We start from the raw sequence: 20,648 nt of genomic DNA on the forward strand, positions 1-20,648 counted from the left end.
TGCCGTATTGCACAAAATTGTGCATCTCCACAGCACAATGGGGGATGCTCATGGGGGATGGGGTGGTTATGTAGCTATTTAACTGCTATGGATAGGATTGTGAAATAGACCAATATACAACTAATGCACCCATGTCTAGTACCAAGACACCTATTATGTTGGGTTATTTTTGAAAGAAAGTGTGTTTGGCATCAGCGCAGCCCAGATACCAGAAGTAAGGCAGCTTGACTGATAAAGCTACTGAATTTTAAAATGAAAACTGGTGAGGCTGAGTGATCAATATGACCTTGACCACTCAGCAGCCAAATAACTTATGGAAATGATGTAAAGACCCGGTGAACTCCTTTGCCTGCCAGAAAGGTTTTAAATAATATTTTAGGAAAATCAAAAGCAAACATCCCCTGGACCTTCTTTACAGATTAGATCTGAAAATGAAAGACCCTGAGTTACACAATTAACTATTGATTTTGTTGATCCATCTTTAATTCTCATAGCAATTGAGTTGTGTTTACACAGCCGTGGTAGGCAGCATACTTTACTTGGAGCAAGGCACTTTTCATTTTTACATTCATTTAACATTAAATTGTTCTGTGCGTGTGAGACAAAAATAAAGTTTATTTTTATTTTTGCAGAAGGTTGACGTACACCTCATAAAGTGGCATTAATCCAGCTTAGGCTGTTCATAAAGAGTATCCCTTTTATATTCCAAGAGTCAGTTTGTCCACTGATTATATTACTTATGACAGGGAAAGACTGAAAAACACCTGCATGCTGCCTGGTACTAGAATGTTGTCTGAAAGTAGCTGTAATTGAATCTCCTTATGGTTTCATTTCTTCATTTCATACACCCAGTAATATCAGCAGGTTTATCACCCAAATAGTCAGCCTTATTACTCCCCCTAAGAATGTCATTGATGTCTTGTTTACACTCTCACCTAAAAGCACCAAAACACATCACCAACTTTCCAATGTCTTAAGGAGGTATGAATCTGAATTTAAACAAATTGCCTGGGACTGGTTCAGACCAGGAAGGACAGCACTTGCTGGCTGAAGGAAGAGTTTAATAAAAGGGTAGAGCCAGTTTATTGTGGGTCTGCTCTTTTCAATAACATTGCACCCCGAGACAGAGGCTTATTGGCTAGGCTCTTGCTCCTGGGTTTTTAGGAAGTCATGGCAGCTGCTGCCTCACCAACTATCTGCCAAGCCCACCTGGAGTTGCAGAAAAAGGCCCCAGATGGCTTGGAGCTGAGCTGCCCCACCAGAATGGCCAAGGGGTATGAGTCCACGCATCTCAGCTCCTGGCAGAGAGAGTAAATTGCTTTGGCCAAAGAAAACAGTAGTCAGATGTACATTCATCCAAGGATTGTCATAGTTCTTGAGGCTGACCTGGAATCCCAGAGACCAGGCCCCGGCTAATATGACTTAGGGGCTGGGAAGCAGCAGGGCTATGATTCAGGTGAACATCAGAGACAATCTAATTTTACATACCTCTTCATCATGGAAAAGTAGACATTATAGAAAACCCAGATAACTCTGTGAGCTCAGAAAGGGAATGATGTGGTGAAAACAGATCTAATAGTGACTGCATTCATTGATAAGCAATAAGTATCAGTTCTCTGAGGTGCTAGATACAATGTCAAAATCTGAGAAAGAAAGCAGCACCGAATCTGGTGTGTGGCCTCCAGAAGTGTTTCATTTCATTGAGAAGTGGGACATTGATGTGAAAAGACCCTACAGAATACCATGAGTATTAGTTCAGGGTCGAAATGCGTAATTTAGCCACTTAGGCCAGGAATTCATAGAGTGAATGAGGTAGAAACTGTAGGAACAACCAGCAACTGTTAACAACAAAAAAGATTGTTATGAAAACATGGTTACTACTGACAATGATATTGACTCTGAGAAAAGAGAAAAAATTTTTCATTTAAGCATGTTAAATTTAGGAGATAGCTAGGCCCAGAAAAATTAAGAAAGGTGCATGTAAATAGTCATTAGTTAATCTATGGATAACTCATTTGCCTGAATGATCTTATAGACTAAAAATGGAAGAAGATCAAAAGAAGCAAAGCAAGTTCAGGGAATTACTTTAAAATTATGATTAGGGGGAGTTCCTGATGTGACTCAGCAGGTTAAGGACCCAATGTTGTCTCCCTGAGGATGTGCATTTGATCCCTGGCCTCACTCAGTGAGTTAAGGATCGGGTGTTGCTGCAAGCTACAGCACAGGTCACAGATGTGGCTCAGATTCAAACCCCAGCCCTGGAACTTCCATATGCTGCAAGTTCAGCCATAAAAAGAAAAAAAAAATAGGATTAGGGTAAAGGGGTACATTCAGAACTTTGAGTATGCCAGGATATTTGTGTTGTAGATGCCATTATCAGATGAAGTAGTGGACTAGATAGACTAGTCAAACAGTTCTCAGGGATTCCTCTCCTAATATATCTGAAGCTTTGTTCTATATTGACATCCTATTGAAAAATCCTTAGGATGCACCTTCCATGTGAGCAGTGACTTCGTCTCATACACCGCTGGATCTCCTGTGTCTAGAATACTGTCTACTATAAAAAAGGTGCTCAGTAACTATCTCTTGAATAAATGAATGATGTTGCAGGAGCAACATACACTTAACTATTTATTTAAATGCTTATTTATATTTAATATAAATATTTAAATAAGCATTTAAATATTGCTTATTTAATACTTAGTATTTAGTAAAATATTTAAAATGTATTAAAATCAAGGTACAGAGTTGAAGTGATGATTGTCACTGTCATATTGTGGAAGCTCAAGGGATGGAATCCAAAATGAAAGTAGATTCCCATTGGCATTCTCCCAACTGGCACATTCTTCCATTGGAGAACCCCCAGTGCTTACCGGGTAATGAAGAATGAAAGCATCTTATTATCTCTACCAACTAGAATGCAACACACAATGTAAAGCGTAATGTTTCTGAATCCTTGTAACAGTCCCCACCAAGAAATCTCCTCTTTAAAACAAGGATCCATAAATTGTTGCTGATTCTGAACTGCCCTGGCCCTCGGGATCCTGTGTGGCAAATATCCTTGGGAGGAGTTCCCGCTGTGATGCAATAGGATTGGAGGTGCCTCCACAGCGCCAGGATGCGGGTTTGATCCCCAGCCCAGCACAGTGGGTTAAAGAATCCAGTGTGGCCATAGCTGTGGCATAGGTGTCAACTGCAGCTTGGATCTGATCCCTAGCTCAGAACTTCCATATGCTATGGGGCAGCCAATGAAAAAAAATAATAAAAACCTTGGGAAGTAACTTTATTCAAAGCAAAGACTGACTGGCCCTAGAACTGCAACAGAAGTTGCATTAGGAGAGGACTAGCTTAAACCTAAGTAGAGCTAACATTCCATCTACAAATATCAGTATGTCTCTGGATGACCCTTCCCTCACGGTCTCATTGGGGTCCATGGCTCTGACAAAGCACCTAACAGATGGCATGCCACAGCACACTATGACTCCCAAGTGGTCCAACAACTTCTGTTAGAAGTAACTCCAGGTTGACTAATTATGTGTAGGTTAATGAGTAGCACAGAATGTTTTTCCCTGGCTTTGTCCCTCACAACATACTTCATAATAAAAACTTAGCCCTTTTAGGCACACTTTTATGATGTCTACCACTATAGTGGTATTGGACATGTTCCTCTGGAAGGAGAACATCCATGAAAAAAGTTGTGTAACCCTTTTTTTTACACACACCTGATTCCCCCCAAAAAACGTGTGTACTATTTTTTTCTTGAAAGAGTAGCTAAACCTCTCCAAAGTAAAAACATATCTGTATCATGCTAGAAAAGACAGATGGTCCCTTCATGCAGTATTTTTCTGTCAAAGTTCATGGGCTCTCTGTGCTTCAACCACACTGACATCTAACCAGGTGTGGTCCACCTCACTGGACAGATAGGTATCATACTTAGGACATGAAATGATGGAAGGTTTAGTTAAAGAAAAAAGTCTAATCAATCCTTTAAGATAAATGATTAGCATATATACAAATATATTATCCATACTGGTGCCTATAAATGAAAGGCAGAAAAGTTTGATGCCCCTTAGCCTGACACTAAGAAGAACAGATTTAGAAATTCCAAGCCAGAACCTGCTCCATTCTTATTCCTAAATAAACATTCTGGCTAATATTTTTGTGCTGGAAAAAGAAAAAGAAATCTAACAACATGGATAAGCACGTTCCATTTAAACAAGCTGATATCAATGAGTTGGCTTGTTTGACCAACTCTAGGTCACTGTGAAACAGTGCAGATTTCACTTTTGGAGAAATACTCCAAGTATTTCAAGTCTGATACATTACTAAGGTGACCGATCTATATTCTAAATTAAATTTGTGGGTCCATCCACTACTTGGGAAACAAAAATCAAAAAATACAAACTCCCAGTCTTTCCTAGTATATACAGGATGGATAGGCAAGAATGCCCTACTGTAGAATGCAGGGAACCATATTCAATATCTGTGATAACCATAATGGAAAATAGTATGAAAAAAATTATATATATGTGTGTGTGTGTGTGTATTTGAATTGCGTTGCTGTACAGTAGCAACTAACACAACATTGTAAATCAACTATATTTCAATAATTTTTTTAAAAAAAATACAAGTTGTCTGTTACATTTAGGATGGAAAAGCAACGAGGTCCTGCTGTATAGCACAGGGAAACTTGGGCTAGGACATGATGGAAATAATATGAGAAAAAAATGTATGTATATGTATGACTGGTCTCTTTGCCATGTGGCAGAAATTGACACAACATTGTAAATAAATCAACTATACTTTACTAAAAAAAATTTTTTTAAATACAAGTTTTCAAATGGGCATTTCAAGTACTGGCACTACTGCTAGAGAAATCACAATGTGTCCTTTGCATGTTAATATAACATTTTGCCCAAACTTATGATTATATGTTTTCCTTTTCCCAGATGCCTTTCTCCTCCATAAGCAAAGTTATAATTTTCTTTATGTTCCTTTTTTCTCTTTCCACTGAGGCACCTTGTCCCATATCTTCCCCATTTTCCATACATGGGAACATTTCCTATCTCTTTGATAAAATGACTTCTCTTTCCTTCTGTCCTTTTGATCTAGTCTTTAAATGTCCTTGGTGGCCACTGTTTATCTCCAAGCTGAGTTCTTTTCCTTTTCACAAAATATATTATTCCCAAGCAACCCTAAGCTTCCTCCTGTACTTCTCTCTGCTTGCTTTTTTTTCCCAAAAAGTCAGCTCATTTTTCCCCTCTGGGTTCAGGGGTTCTAACAGAGGTCAGTGAAAGTCACTGATCATGCTAAAGGACAGTGATATAGTTGATAATATACTCATAAAAGCACATCTCAGCTGAAAATTACTCTTTCACCTAATAAAACCAGTTTGCCCTGGAGACAGTGAAGAATCTTCAGGACCCCAAGAAGGAAACAGAGTGCCCCCAAATGCTGAATCATTGGCGTGTGGTTGGATGGGAAGAGGTTCTCTATTACTGATCTGTCACATTAATTTTTCAGAAGGGCAAGTGAAGAGTAATGTGTCCAATTGAGGTTATAGAGGGAACTGAGCACTGGAAGAAAGTAATTATCCGAGTTGGAATTTGACCAGGTTAACAAGGTCAACACCCCTATCTCTCAAGAAAAGTCTGGAGGGTCTTCTGTGTTCACCAGAGGTCATCTTACCTCCTTTTATGTCTCATTCAGAAAGCGGCTCCCCCAGGAATATAGTAAGAGGTGGCCTTAAAGAAGAGATTAACTGTGCCTCTGAGAAAAGAGCAATGACTAGAGCTGTATCGTTTCCCTGGAGGTTGGCCTGCCCCCAGCAAATATCACTTAACATAGACTTTGAATGTACACAAATCTTCAACCAAGAGACCCAGGATTAAAACACCTCCTCCCCATTCCCACAGGAGCAAAGCACATAATCATCTTCTCAGTGCCCAAAATTTGTTCATCAGAAAAGAATGGGAGAAGACATGCTTTCCGATTTAACTCAAAGCTCAGGATTAGCCAGACGCTCTCCGCTATTTGATCCATCTGCTTCCAAGCGGAAGCTTGCCTGTCTTTCCCATCTGCTAAATCACCTCACTCCTATTGCTTTACCCATGGAGAGGTCTCTCTGCCTCTACCAACTCACTGCAGTCTCCAAATTTTCCTGCTTCTTCTGGGCCCCAGTACGTATATGGCTTTAGTTAAAATCTGCATCCTCACACATAATGAGATTTGTTGAGTGGTTGTTGGGAGCATAGTAGTGATGGCTCTTGTCAGTTTTAGGTGTTTCTTTCCATATGGAGGAAGGTAATACTCCTGGTGTCTCTAAGCCCCCCTCATTCACTTCTCTGCAGGAGGAGAAGTGACTTGTTTAAATAGCAAATTAACATATACACACTACTATATATAAAGCAGATAAACAACAAGGACCTATTGTATATCAGGGCATTATATTCAACATCTTGTGGTAACCTATAACAGAAAAGATATATTCTTTAGATATATCTGAATCACTTTGTTGTACACCTGAAACTAACACAACATTGTCAATTAACTCTACTTCAATAAAAGAAAATTTACAAATAAACAACAAGTTTAGGAAGGGAACAGGAACACCTTAGGCCCACCTCCTGCTCTCCCTACCCTCTCTCTGGAGTCAGGCTGGCTATGAGAAGCACACCTTCTGTTCTGCCCCTTTATGCTGTAGGTTTTATAAGAAGACACTTGCCCCCAGCTCAGGGCTGCCAGTTACTAAGCCTTTCTATTCCAGGACCACTGTTAAGAAACACATCTTTGCAGATAGAAACCTCATTCTCCATATAAGCCTTCTCAGTGATAAAGCTGATGCTTGAGCCTCCCCTCACTTTTTACCTTTTATCTCGTTCTTCAGTTCATTCGGAACTAGGGTGTGGAAGAGAATTATGTGTTGTGACCTGAAATTCCAAAAATAGATGCATAGAAGACATACAATTAAAAATATTTTAGAGTCATTGAACTTTAAAGAGTGGGAAGATTAAAAAAAAAAAACAACTTTAGTGTAAAAAAATAAGGTTCAGAGGGGTCACACAGCTAATTAGCACAATGTCAGGAACTGAACATTGGTTTTCTAATACCTGGTCTTGTGCTATAATGATTAAAATTCCAAGTTCTGTCTCAGGCTTTTTCTGCTTGAGTCTTGATTCTCTAACTTAGTAGCCATGTGTATGTGGCCTAAATATTTAAACCTCTCTACTCTCTATTTTCTTATTTGTATAATAGGAATGAAAACGGTACTGTCTCATAGGGTTAGTGTAAAGATTAAATGAGCTAATCCATGCACTGCATTCAACACACTACCTGACACGTAATAAAAACACACTATAAATGTAGCTTTTATTTTCCTACCACATGTCTTGTTGAACTGATTGGTAGTGAATCATTATAGCAACAGATACATAAGAAATTATGTTGATGAAGATGTCATTTACATTAATTTGTTCTAAAAGTTCTAATCCTCTTCATAAATATTAGTACCCAGCCAAAGAATGGCTTTTCATTTGAATTCCACAAGTAAATTTGAATGTCTTGATATTTTACAGTAGACATATTAACCAATATTTTCAAGATATAGTCAATGGATGAGAAACAGAAATAGATCCACACACATAGAAAACAACAATTTATGGTTACTAAAGGGGAAAGAGAGAGAAGGATAAATTAGGAGTCTGGGATTAACAGATATACACACTACTATACATAAAACAGATAAACAACAAGGACCTACTGTATGGTATAAGGAGTCATACTCAATATTTTGCAATAACCTATAATGTAAAAGAATCTGATATATGTGTGTGTGTATATATATATGTATATTACATATAATATATTACATATAATATACATATATATATTATTTGCTGTATACTTGAAACTAACACAACATTGTAAATCAACTGTACCTCAACTTTAAAAAAAAAGAAGGAATCTTTGAAAAAATATGGTCAACAGATGGAAATGTATATGAAATATCATCATAGAACACTCATCCACTCTGCTCTATCATGAATTTGCCACTTGTTTCTCCCCTGCTATGGGCAGAAGTTGCTGGCTGTACATGTATATAGCATGTATCTTTCTGAAGTTGATATCATCATGCATGTCTTTTTTCTGGTTTATCACTTCAGTTTTTCTACACCACCGTGTATATTCTCCCTATCTTTTCTTATGGCAAGGTCACATAACACCTTCTATTCATTTGATCCTTTCTAGTGTTCAGGTAATTGGTCTAGACGAAATCTCTCCTTCTGATTATTGTTGACTGTGGGGAAAAATGGCATGGGCTTCCATGCTTAAAACCAGGAAACCAAGTTTCCAGGTCTAATTTCACCGGAATTTGAATTTGAATTTGCATGAACCCCAGATGCCATAAACACCCCATGTAAAGTACACCTGACACTAGCCTCCCTCACTTTCCAGGCTGAGGTAAGAGTAAAATGAGATCATAGATGGGAAAACTCTTTGAAAATCAGAGTTATATATCATTTATAACACAGGTTATAATTACCTGAGTCTGGGGTGGAATTCTTAGAACCCCTTGGGATAGGCATATATCTGTCTGTGTTTCTGTTTTTACAGTGATTTCATCCATTCCAAAATCCAAAGGGTAAGAGACAGGCTATGTGGGCAACTACTAGACCTGACATAGCCTTAGAGTGGTCTACAGATGCAACAGGGGCACATTAATTACATGGGAATTTCTTGGAATGCCCTCCCTCTTACTTACTGGGTATATTAATCCTGCTCACCCTTCAGAAGCATTCTAAGAGCCAACCCCCTCTTTTATGAAACTCTCTCTGAGAATCAAGACCACAGATTATTCACATTGTAGATTGGTTTGATTGGTTATTTAACTACAAGGAATTAATTAGTTAAGGTATAATTATCAAGGGATTTCTGGAGAGTATGTCGCTATCTACTTCTTGTTTGATATTATTAATGATGTCATCATTATGGGAAAGATAGGAAGATATTTAAAAAGAAGCAAAGCTATTTATTTTAAATTTGAAAATACATTCTTGCCCCTTTTGGCCGTACTTCTGTTCCCAAGTGCAGTAAAAAGCCCCACTGGAAAGTGAACTGTACAACTGTTGCCACCTATAGGTGGCAAGTGTAGTATATGGATTTTATCATAATTCCAATGAAATACACTATACAAAGGAAATGACAATGTTTTATGAAACCCACGCATTCTTCCTCAGTAATCTTTACTGGGTTCGTTATCATTAATATCATTAATATTGTTGTTCTGTGATTCTTTTTTCAGATGCTCCCCTTAATTAAAGATAATATTTGCTGATATTTGTGAAAAACCTTCTTTTCCAGGATAGAGGTTAAGAGCTTGGGCTCTGCAGGCAGACTGCCTAGGTCCAAATCCAAACTCCACCACATACTTACACAAGTTACTTAACTTCCTTAAACGAGTTACTTAACTTCCCCCAGCCTCCAGTGCTTGTAAATGGAGATAATACTGACACCTGCCCTGTAGAATTGATGTGAGGATGAAAACAGATAATCCATGCAACGTGCTTAGCAGAATGTCTGTGCAGAGCAGGCACTCAATTAAATGCTAACTGTTATTACTTAATTAGTGTTCAAAGCACCTTCACATTCTGTTGCTGAAAAGTGATGTGCACTATTTTGCTGCCATTCAACAGATCCATCTTTATCACATTACTGTTGGACCGAGAGCTCTCCTTATGGTTTTAAATCTAAATGTTATGTGACTTCAAATTTTTAAAAATACCTGAGATCTGTCTGACAAAACAACGTTGAGGCTGCCTCTGGTTCTAAACCAAGACAGGAAGTAAGCTACTTGTACTCTTCACTGACAGGGCCACTGGAGAAACCCAAGCCAACAGTTGAGACTCTGCTGATGCTAAAGAAAGCTGAATCCATCATCCAGTCACCATGGAGACTAGCACCAGGCTAGGTTTTTAGGGGGAAAGCTGGTGGAAGAAGGGGGATGAGGAGGTCAGCAAGGACATTACAAAGAAGTATAAAACATTTCTACTTCAGAAATCCAAACAATACAAAGATTACTATTTGATATGCATAGTGGGTTTTTTAAATTATTGTTTCATTTTTAATATAAGCAAATAATTACAATCAGAGGTTTTAAGTATAAGCAAATATTGCTCTAGATTTAGGGCCTTACCTTTGAAATCAATGATCTGTATTTCTGCACAGTGGCAGTGGACTAGATCTAAGCAGTTGCTTCTGCCTTTGGACAAGGCGCATACTCTGGAGATGACCACAGTTCTCACCACTCCCTATAGCTCCCCAACACTGAGGCTGGATATCAATTTGCCCTCATTGGCGCTCTTATACTGATGTTGTTCTTGTAGTCCTGAAATATTTTACTACCTGCCTCTCATCAAAACTGTGAAAATAAATGGAAGATCCAGAGTTTCCTATGGTGTGGTGGGTTAAGAATCTGCAGTGGTTCAGGTCACTGCAGAGGCACAGGTTCAATCCCCAGCCTGGCACAGTGGGTTAAAAATACCTGGCATTGCTGCAGCTGCGGCTCAGATTCAATCCCTGGCTGGGGAAAGTCCATATACTGCAGGTGCAGCCATTAAAAAAGTAGTAAATAAATAAAAGGGAGACGAACAAGGCATGTGATTTTTTTCTTACAGTGGGCCGTTCCTTCATGTCCATCACCTATTTGGCCGTGTAGCCTTTGTCATAATTAACTAAAGAACCAAACCTACATACAAGATGTACCATTTGTGTCCCACAGACAATGGGTGTTTTGGTGGTAAATCACTGACTAAATATACTCGGTTATACTTTTCACCTGTCTATCGCCCCTCTAAGTCTGCAAATTCTAGTGATTCTGAAATGTGAGCATGTGTCAGAATCACCTGGTAACCTTGTTAAAAAACATTTGCTGGGACTCAGTGTTTCTGGGGTAGTAAGTCTGGGTGGGACTCAAGAATTTGCATTTCTGACAAGCTCTCACATAATGCTGATGCTATAGGCTGTCTGGAGAGCACAGTTTAAGACCCACCGATCTAGAATAAGAATGCTATCTTGCTATTATTTATCATTCCATTTATTGAGCACCTACTCTATACATCAGAGCCTTCAGGTATTTTGTTTCTAATACCTATATCATTCCTGAAATAAGGTGTGTCTTATCACCATTTTACCTGAGGAAGGATGCTATGGCAAAGTGGAAAAGTTAAAACTCAAGCTCAGGTCTGCAAGCCTCTGGGGCCTGTCTTCCTCCTGCCCCCATTCTGGACACAACTGTATCCAGCTGTGCATCCTCAGCACCAAAACCTTTCACCTGCCTCATGATAGCTTCTCTAGTAAATGTTTATTGAATGAATTGAGAGCCACATTGACCAGAAATAGGCAAGGAAAATGATCGTGGTTGCTGAATACAGAAAAAGGGAGACTATACTCAGGTGAGGAGGAAATTACATTGAATGCCCTCTATTTACTTCTATTTGGTACCATCAAAGCTTTCCTACTCTCTCATGTATTTTTCGCATTATACTTTATAATTTTTTAAAAAGAATGCTTAAAATTGGCACAGCATGAAAAGGGACTCTTGCCTGAAGTTATTCCTAATTATGAAGCCACTTTTCTGTAATCACCTAGGACTCTGTTCCTCAGTCCCTCTCTGGTTTCGAGGTAACCATTTCAGATTGAAAATTAGCTCTGTGAGTGATGCTCCTGTATGTTAATAGTATAATGAAATAAGCACCACTTTTTAAGGATGATTTCATTCCCACAGAATTACACCAACTTCCATAGCAAGAGAGTAAAAAACTCTATCTAAACCCGCTCTTGGGACCCCGGAGCCATCCACTTCTCTTTTTCTTTTCTGTTTCTATTAAATCTTTAGCATGTGAACTCACAGACTTTGGCCATGTCTCTTTTTCCCCAGATCCAAACACAGTCCGTCATTGGACCTTTGACATCCATCATAGCAATGGGAGGGCGGGGTTTTGCGGAGTGGGATTGCCTGTGTTAGGGCCTTGGACAGGAGCAAGAGGGATGGTTTGGCATATTTGGGTGACAAAATGAAAAAAGAAAAATACAGGACATCTTGTCCTTGCTTACACAAGAGCCTGGGTTAGTAGAAAATAAGAGCATGGAAGGCAGCCAGACAGGAATTCGAATCCTGTTCTCCATCACTTGCTGAGCGACCTTGGGCAAGTAACTCTGTCACTGAGCCTTGTTTTCCTCTTTAAAACTGGGGCGATGTAACTTCCAGGCTTGGGGAAAAAAGGTTTATAGATAAAATATGTTCAGTGTCTTTTATATGGTGGATGTTTAATAAATGGTAGCTATTGTTATCATCTCTAAGGCCCAGTCCCTTATGTTTGGATGGAACTTTTGCGTGAAAGAGGAAAAGATGAGAAATGGAGTGGCTCTAACACCTCCACACTTGTCAGTTTCTGCATCTCTGCCTTCCTCTCTCCTCTCACCTTGGATATCAGGGGCACCTTAAGCAACTGAATATAGGCATGTTTACAGAGTTTACCTGCATTAATTATCAAATAGGCCTGCAGTATTTTATGAAGTCCCAGAGACTACCAGTAATAGCCTATAAATATCCCTGTTTAAATTGGGTTTGGAGTTCCCTTTGTGGCTCAGCAAGTTAAGGACCTGACAGTGTCTACATGAGGATGCAGGTTCGATCCCTGGCCTCACTCAGTGGGTTAAGGATCCAGCGTTGCCGCAAGATGCAGCATAGGTTGCAGATGAAGCTCGGATCTGGCGTTGCTGTGGCTGTGGTGTAGGCCGGCAGCTGCAGCTCCAATTTGACCCCCAGCCCGGGAACTTCCGTGTGCTATGGGTGTGGCCTTTAAAAAAGGGGGGGAAAAATGGTTTTACTAGAACCTCTGAGGGAAAAGTTACTGTGGTACAAACCTGTTACTGTGATTTTTAAGCCCTTGGACCTTGAAGAATCTACACCCCCACAGCCCAGGGATCTCTTTCTAATAATGTACTTAGAAAGGGACAAAATACACACACACGACAATGCCTGACAGATTTAACATGAACTTAAATTTGATGGCAGTTTAGGGGATTTTATTCCTTTTTACTTAACATAGAACTGCCATTTCTGGCTGCAGTCCAACCCCTATCCATATTTAGAAACAGGACCACTAATAATATGGAGTAAGGAAAGGAGTTTGAAACTTTCAGAAAAATAAGGCACTTTACCTGAATAAATTTCAAATGGATCCATTTAAAATGAAGTTAAGTGGCACTTAACTGATTTGCAAATTGGGACTTATTTATCTCTATAAAATGGTTAGTCTTGATTTATCCTTAAAATTGGCTTTATTATTACATTAAATTATACTAGAAGGTTGTTAAAGCCTTGTAGGTTCCCTCTGTCCCTTTAAATTGTACTTTACACAGACAATAATTGAATATTGGATAGAATAACTTGATTGTGCCAAGAAATATGTTTCTAATATTTTTTCCTCCTTTTATTGCAGAAGTTGAAACAAGTTGAAGAAACAAGAGAAGATCCTGAGAATAGATTATGTAAAATTTCCCTGGAGTCATTCAACAAATATAATAGCAATACCATGATTTTATTAGCAAAAGAGAAGAACTCTCTGAACAAGGTTGAAGGACAAAAGGAAGAAAAAGAAAAAAATGAAGAGGCCTCTCTGAGTAGCTCTGATAGGCCTGGGGTGGACAATTTGGAATCTTTGAGTGATTCTTTATATGATAGCTTCTCTTCCTGTGCAAGTCAGGGTTCAAATGATGTGTAAAGTACTTTTTTTTTTTTTTTCCTCTCAGTGAGCTGGAAATGGAGCACTTAAGAAACAGGGGGGCAGGTGGAGATGACAATAAATAAACTATTGCAGGACCAGAGCCTGTTCTGTCAGATTCACAGCCAGCAACCCGCTGGAGCTTAACTTCCCTGACAGGGCAATAAAAATAGACTCTATTTGTTGTGTTCCATGAGGATGAAAGTAAACACACCCACGATACAGAAGTCTTAATTTTGCACTTTTTTTGAATACTTGTACAGAAGTTGTAAATTTTTTTGGAAAAAAATTATATTTGTAGCAAAAAAAAAAAGAGAGAGAGAGAGACAGCAATAAATTGAATCAGTGCCATGCTCTTGAAATGATGAACTAAGTCTTAGAAGTTGATAATATATTTTTTAAAAATTCCAACTCCAGTTTTTGTTTAGGTGATTGTCTTAGTCCTCAAATTGTTAGTGGGCACAGTCTGTAAACAGAAAACAGGGCCTGCGGAAAAACCTGAGGGCACTCTGTAATCTCCATCTCAGAATCTCAATTTGATAGAAACTTTAATTCTAGTGCAGTTTCAGAATCATTGCCAGAGAGATTCAGGTTCTAGTAACAAGTGTAATTCTGCTTCTACTGAAAACGGTAAAGGTACTGAAGTGTGACACTGATCAGAAGCGATGTGTATCAGAAATGATGTAATTCTATTTTCCCTCCAAACATTTCCTTACATCCTCTTCTACTTGGTGTTTCTCTATCACTCTCAACATTATTTGTTGATTATTATCTTCCTGCTCTTTTTATTAAAATCTGGGCAATCTAGAAATGAAAGCAAATTCCTATTTGCAATGTTCACTTTGTAAAAAATGGGTGGTGCTACAAAAATGCTTAACTTTTTAATATCCTTTTTTTCTACAAAGTCTGTTTATATGTAAGGATAAATTCTATTTTAAAGGTTACCGTGTATTTTTTCTAGATGTGAACTATTTATAATTGCTTTTGTACAGGAGCTTGTAAACTAGGCATAACAGATTTTTTAGGATCTATATGGTTACTTTAGTATACACTTGTTTCTTTAAAGAGTATCAGATGATCAGTGTTATTTGGTTAATTTGTGCAATTTGTCATATTTGAACTTTGTTGTCAAATGAAAATTAATGTGTCAATGTCTTTCAGACTTTTTAAGATTCTTTTGTTTTATTTCAGAATAAAAGTCATATCACAATCTCACACTCTTAAAGCTTAAAAGAATTTGTTCAAGGACTCATTGGCCCATTAATTATTTGAATCTCGCACGCGCTCCAAGGAGGAATTCCCTGAAGGAATAAACAAACTAATAAGCAAACTGGCTCTTACTGCTCCAGAAATAGTAATTCAGCCGATTGTAAGATTCTGTTTGCAGATTAGCGAGTAATGGTCAAAACCCTTTTGTCCTCCTGAGGGGTTATCCAACTAGAAGTGAGGGGCGGAGTGGGGGGCAAAGTGGGGGAGGGAAGGAGCCCAAGGCAGCTAGGGAATGGTCTCTGCTGAGGAATTATAAGAGAGTCATTTAAGCCCCTTTCCAGATCCGCTCTGCTGGCAGAATAGGGAAGTAAATGATCAGCCTCCCGGCCTTGGAGCTTCCTCCAAGAGGAGGCCTGAGGAGAAGAGCGTGAAGATGGGCTAAGTTTAGGAAGCCGTTACCACAGAAATGGATGCGCCCTAGGGATTTGGAGGATAGGGTGGGAACGTGCGGATTAGGGGCGGGGGCTCCCAGGCGCTCTGGCGGGCTCGCATACCACCTGCTGCAGGGCTCGGCGGCCAGCAAGGCGAACGTAGCAAGGTGGCGTCCCGGGAGTACTCAAGGTGGGTCGTTTGTACGAAAGAGGAGGGATTGGAGTTCGCAGGAGTCAACCAGCGACCGAGTCCTGGGCTGCGGACGCGGGTGTATATACTAATAACCCGAGGTTGCGAGGAGAGCCGAGGGAAGCTGCCCGGCCTTTTGGAGGAAGGGGTCGGGGGAGAGCAACTCCTGTCTTCACTCAGATCTGCTTTCTAGTGGCGGCTTATCACAGCTGTCCCCAGGGCGGCCCTCTCCTAGGCTAGGCTACAGGACGGTGTCACCTCACCCTCGTGGTGCACGCAACAGACGAACCGAGAGCTGGCTGCCCGAAACAGGCGAGCCGGACTGGGCAGGGTCTGCATCATAACCCGGCCAACCCCGCCACAGCTATATTCAATCCCGGTAACGACCAAAGGGCTTCTCGGAGGAAGATAAGGCGCAGCTGAACTGGACACCTTAGGGAGCTTGAAGGTGTGTAACTTTGCCAGACGCACGGGAACGCGCCCTTCTCCCACAGCCCCGCTGCCCGGGTGGGTTGGGCCAGAGCCTGCAGCGGGAGAGCAGACCAGCGCCCAGGGGCGCAGAGGTCTAGGGGCGCACGCCCCTGCGAGGGCCACTGGGCACGCGGTCTTCCGACCCCACTTCCCAGGTCCCACTCTCAGCGCCCGGCCAATCAGTCCCAACGGCACCTGCTGCGCCCTCCTTAAGCTTTCCCGGGTCTCCAGCCTCCCAGCTTTGGAAAGCCACACTATTCTCTACCCTCTCTCCCCTTTCCCCCAGGCGGCACAGTCCCCGGGACGTGCGGAGGCAGGAGAAGAGGGCGATCGGAAGGGGGGTGGGGACGTGGAAAGACGGTCCCATGCTTCCCCGCTCACTACCCCCACCCCAACTCGGCAGCTGTCACGTGGTGCCTGGAGTGGGAGGTGGATAGAAGAGGCGAGACTTTTTTGGGTGCTCTTAATCGCCAGTAGTTCCTTCAATCTCCGTCACCAACTCCAGAGACCCCGGCTCCGCCTGAGAGCGCGAACCATAGGAGCGGCAACCCGCAGCCGGAAGCCCGGCGCGGGCGATGCAGGCGCCGCCGGCTGCACCTGCGGCTCCTCTTGGTGGTGGCGGCGGTCGCTTTGGCAGCAGCGGCGCGGGCCCCAATAGCCTAGGCAGCCACAGCCGCTACAGCCCGGACATCCTTGGCGGTGGTCGCCGCTTCTGATGAGCCTGCCCGCTCCCGGCCCCGCGGCTCCGGGAGGATGTGGGTCCTCGGCATCGCAGCAACTTTTTGCGGATTGTTCTTGCTTCAAGGTAAGAAGATGAAGATTCGGCCAGCCCTCTGGCCAGGCGCGCACACCCTATCTACCCACCGACCTTTTTGCCTCCTCTGGGCGGGTGCCGCGCAGGGGTTGCCCAGCGGGAGTTTGGCGACTGGTACCCAGAGGCGCTAGATGGGAAAGTCTCCAAATCCCGCGCTGCTGGAGGAGATGCGGGTGCGGCGGATTGGCGGGACTCGGGCTGCTGATGCTCAGGCTGCGCGGAGAAGCTGGGCTGGGGAGGAGGGAGGGTCCTTGCTAGGTCTCCGCGAAGGAGCGAAGGCAAGCGGGGGCACCCACCAAGTTGTCAGGCGTCTCTAGCAGCCCGTGGGAGTGGCGCCGTAGACAGGTGAGCGGCGGCAGGCGGGGCAGTTTATGTCGGGATCGCACTGGGGGTAGATTGCTGCGCTCACCTTGTGACCGATGTGGGGCTGGGAGGAGGTGCGCCGGATCACGGGCTGGTGCGCCCGGGAGCCGGGGGATCTATGACCTCTAGGTGTAGACTGGAGCGCCTAGATTCGAGCGGAGCCATCAGGCTGGAGCCGAGAGAGGTACGAAAACGTCTGGCTCCCAATCGAGATCTGCAGAGCTGGGACCCGGACCGGGAACCGGAGCCAAACGGAGCCCCCAAAACCGGGAAGAAAGGACTGTGGTGCTGCAGCCGGGGATGCGCTCGCGCGCGTACACACACACACACCCCTTCTCGCACGCTGCGGCCACCCTTGCTGCTGCGAGAATCGTCCCGAAGAAAGGCGGGGGACTTGGGGCGCAGCAGCACTTAGCGTCCAGCATCTCCTCCCGAGCTTCCCACTTAGGGAGCCTCGGAGCCACAGCACAGGAATGCCGACTTCAAAAATAAAACTGAAAAGGCGTCTGCGAATGCAATCTCGAATGGTGCCAAAATAGTAATTAAGTCATTTGTAACCAATTAACAATTAGGCAAATCCTTTGGCGTAGACTGGCGCTGACGCAGGTCTCTGGAACTACTTCGCTCTCAGGTTGAATGTTCCTCCTTTCAACTTTCATGAGGAAAGGCCAGGTGTGGTGTTGGATGGACTCCTCGTTTCTGGAGCATGGGTTCAGGGGTCGCGGGCAAAATCCCACATTATCCTGCAGGATCCTTGGCCACCGCGCCGCCCCCTGCCGGCTGCAGCCACATCCGTGTTCCTGGTCGACCCGGGCGTGCAGCAGCTGTGCGTGGCTGCTTGAGGGAGGGGAGGATGGTGGTTTCCGTGGCGGTCTCTTTTGGGGCTGCGTCTGAACCCGACTGCGTCTTTCTCCCAGGGTTGGCGTTGCAAATCCAGTGTTATCAGTGTGAAGAATTCCAGCTGAATAACGACTGCTCCTCCCCCGAGTTCATCGTGAATTGCACCGTGAACGTTCAAGACATGTGTCAGAAAGAAGTGATGGAGCAAAGTGCAGGTAAGAGCCTGGCAGCCCCCCTCCTATTCTCCTCTCCAGCCAGCCTGGGCCTGGGGTGGGAGTGAGGGGGCCAGTTTACATTATAGCAAAAGGGACTGACTTTGATATAATGCGCACACACTGGTTGTCGGTGATTTATTCACAGTGTTGGGAAAATGAAGAGTTCCAAGCTACTTTTATCTCATTAGAGTTAATTACCAGGGCTTCTCCCCAAGGGACTGGTGAGGGGAAGTGTATTTAAATGAGTGGCTCTCCTCTTTTTTATTTACTCTCCTCACCTTCCTTTGCTAAATGCAGATCAGGAGGCTGGAAAATATATGGATAACTAGCTCTACTTGGGCAACTAGACAGTAGCCTGTGAGCAGTGTCAGCTTGAAATATGAAGCTAGTTGAAGTTCCCAGAGGTCAGCACTTGAAAAATGTGTTTTGTCAGAGAGCCATGCCATATTTCTTTGAAGAATACTACAGGATCTTTATTTAATTTTAGAACTAATGCATCAAATTCCAGGCACAAATTGCCAAGATCTTTCAAAGGAATGCAGTTCCCAGCCCAAGTTTAGCAGCTGGCTGAAGGGCTGGCTGAGGTTCTGGGCATGAGGTAAAGGAAGAAAGTGGTCTTGGGAGAGCAAACCTCACTGTGTGATGCAGAATCTTCTCACTGAGATGGAGCTCCGTGTCGTCCCCCACCTTCCAATAGTCTTATCAAAAATCAAAGTCCTTCTAAAAGTGCAGCTGCCACTTGGGGGAAATGAGTGAAACGAGCTTCAATTCCAAGGTCAAACCCATAAACATAGACTTTGCTATTTTAAGGATGTTAAAAAGAGTGACTGACATTGAAAGAACCCAAGCCTTGCTTCTCTTTAGTTGACTGAAGTGTGCGGCTCAGAGAGCCTGGTGAAGGGTCCACACTGTTAACTGATTCCTTTAACCCACTGGCAATTTAATGCAAGGGCTCTAGTTTTACAGCCAGCACCTTGGGAAAGTACTTTCTTCTTAGGGAAAGGCCTGGAAGTGCCTCGAGGCTGACCCCACCGTTATTTGGGGAGCACATAGCTCCAGGCTGTGCTATTGCATGGTGAGTGTGCATGTGGCTTTAAAGGCTCTTCTTTGTAGGTCATTATCAGCCTAGGTGTGGATTCTTTCAGTCTTCCTGAAATCTGAAATGTAGTCACTCTCAAGAATAACTTGCTACATGCATTGTTTTGTCATAGGATGTTGTTTCAAAACAGCAAAACAAAACTGATCGGGAGTTTGGGGTTAATAGATGCAGACTATTACCTTTGGAATGGATTAGCAATGAGACAAAACTTATGATGATTCTTTAATTAAGATTGACAAAGTCTTTCTTTCCTGCTTGTGTTTCATTCCTGAGACTTTTAACTGAGCAAAAATGGACTGCCCGGCCACCAGGGGAACTGCTGTGATTTTCAACAGAATCACTCTGAGCACTTTATTGCATCTCTCAGATATGTGTAGCTTTCTTCCAGGCAATAATTTAGAGACAGAAAAAAATGGGAATGTGGACCTATTAGGAGCTTCCTCATAATCCTCTAGGCCACTGCTTACCTGGGTACCATATTTCATAACCTGGGATATGGTTGCCATGAAGAGAGGAAAAGCTGTGAACCAAATTAAGCCAGAAGAGGGTTCTTTCTCAGAATTATTTCTTGCTCTCCAAAAGCGTATCTAAGAGGAACACCACAAACCCCATTTTTAAAGTGCAGTTTTTCATCTGGCTTCCCTCTCTCCTCCACTGTGCACTATAAAAAAAAAAAAGTGGCACAGGTATGATAATGCCTGTCTTTCCCAGATTTGTCAGTGCTGACATGAAGTCGCTATTAGCTTGGTCAAGGAGGGTTCCTGTATCCAGGCCAAGTTCCACAGTCATAGGCCAGAGGGTGACAGACATGGGAGAAATAAGGCAAGCTCAATTGTGAAGTTTGAGGAACAGAAATAGTTGACAGCCTCAAAGGAAAAACCAGTTACAAGGGAAAGGATGCAAGTTTTGCCCATGTGGCATTCTGAGCCTGAATTCCATAAAAATCAGCCAAATGCATGTTCCTGCATTTAAAGAGTGATGCTGGATGGTTGGGAGGTGGGGCCTGAAACCAAGTCCATTTTCATCATGTGATTGTTAGAGACCAATCAATATAATGGCTATTAACCCTCCCCTTGTTGGCAGGGATAGAGGACCCACCTAAAAACTGATAAGTGACCACGTCCTAGTACACTCATCACCACGCTAGCAACAGCTGACTTCTCCTGTGGCCTTGTGCATCAAGCTCTTTGTGCTTTACATGGGGTATCCCCTGAAATATGAGAGTCCTTTTT

The 20,648-nt window shown here is 42.6% G+C and overlaps 2 protein-coding genes across 14 annotated transcripts in view; both read left to right on the forward strand.

Moving 5' to 3' along the window:
- NCKAP5 (NCK associated protein 5) overlaps window positions 1-14,999 on the forward strand; it is a 1,198,715-nt gene extending 1,183,716 nt beyond the window's left edge. For all 10 annotated transcript variants that reach the window (XM_085001422.1, XM_085001423.1, XM_085001426.1 and 7 more), the window contains one exon: window positions 13,503-14,999. In XM_085001422.1, coding sequence (XP_084857548.1) covers window positions 13,503-13,784 — 282 coding nt within the window. In that variant the 3' untranslated portion in view covers window positions 13,785-14,999. The remainder of the gene's footprint in view (window positions 1-13,502) is intronic.
- Window positions 15,000-15,555: 556 nt separating this feature from the next.
- The window catches only part of LYPD1 (LY6/PLAUR domain containing 1), a 45,945-nt gene continuing 40,852 nt past the window's right edge, over window positions 15,556-20,648 (forward strand). For 2 of the 4 annotated variants that reach the window (XR_014828683.1, XR_014828684.1), the window contains exons 1-2: window positions 16,551-16,890; window positions 18,180-18,317. Coding sequence is in view for 2 of the 4 variants with exons in the window: in XM_013983958.3 (XP_013839412.1) it covers window positions 16,839-16,890; window positions 18,180-18,317 (190 nt within the window). In the remaining 2 variants the exon portion in view is untranslated. 4 annotated transcript variants of the gene reach the window in all.

Source organism: Sus scrofa, chromosome 15 (assembly GCF_054392235.1).
Source record: "Sus scrofa isolate SSC_HxYL_T2T_F1_AM1 chromosome 15, Sscrofa_HxYL_maternal_Yorkshire_Landrace_v2.0, whole genome shotgun sequence".
In the NCBI taxonomy this organism is placed as follows: domain Eukaryota; kingdom Metazoa; phylum Chordata; class Mammalia; order Artiodactyla; family Suidae; genus Sus; species Sus scrofa.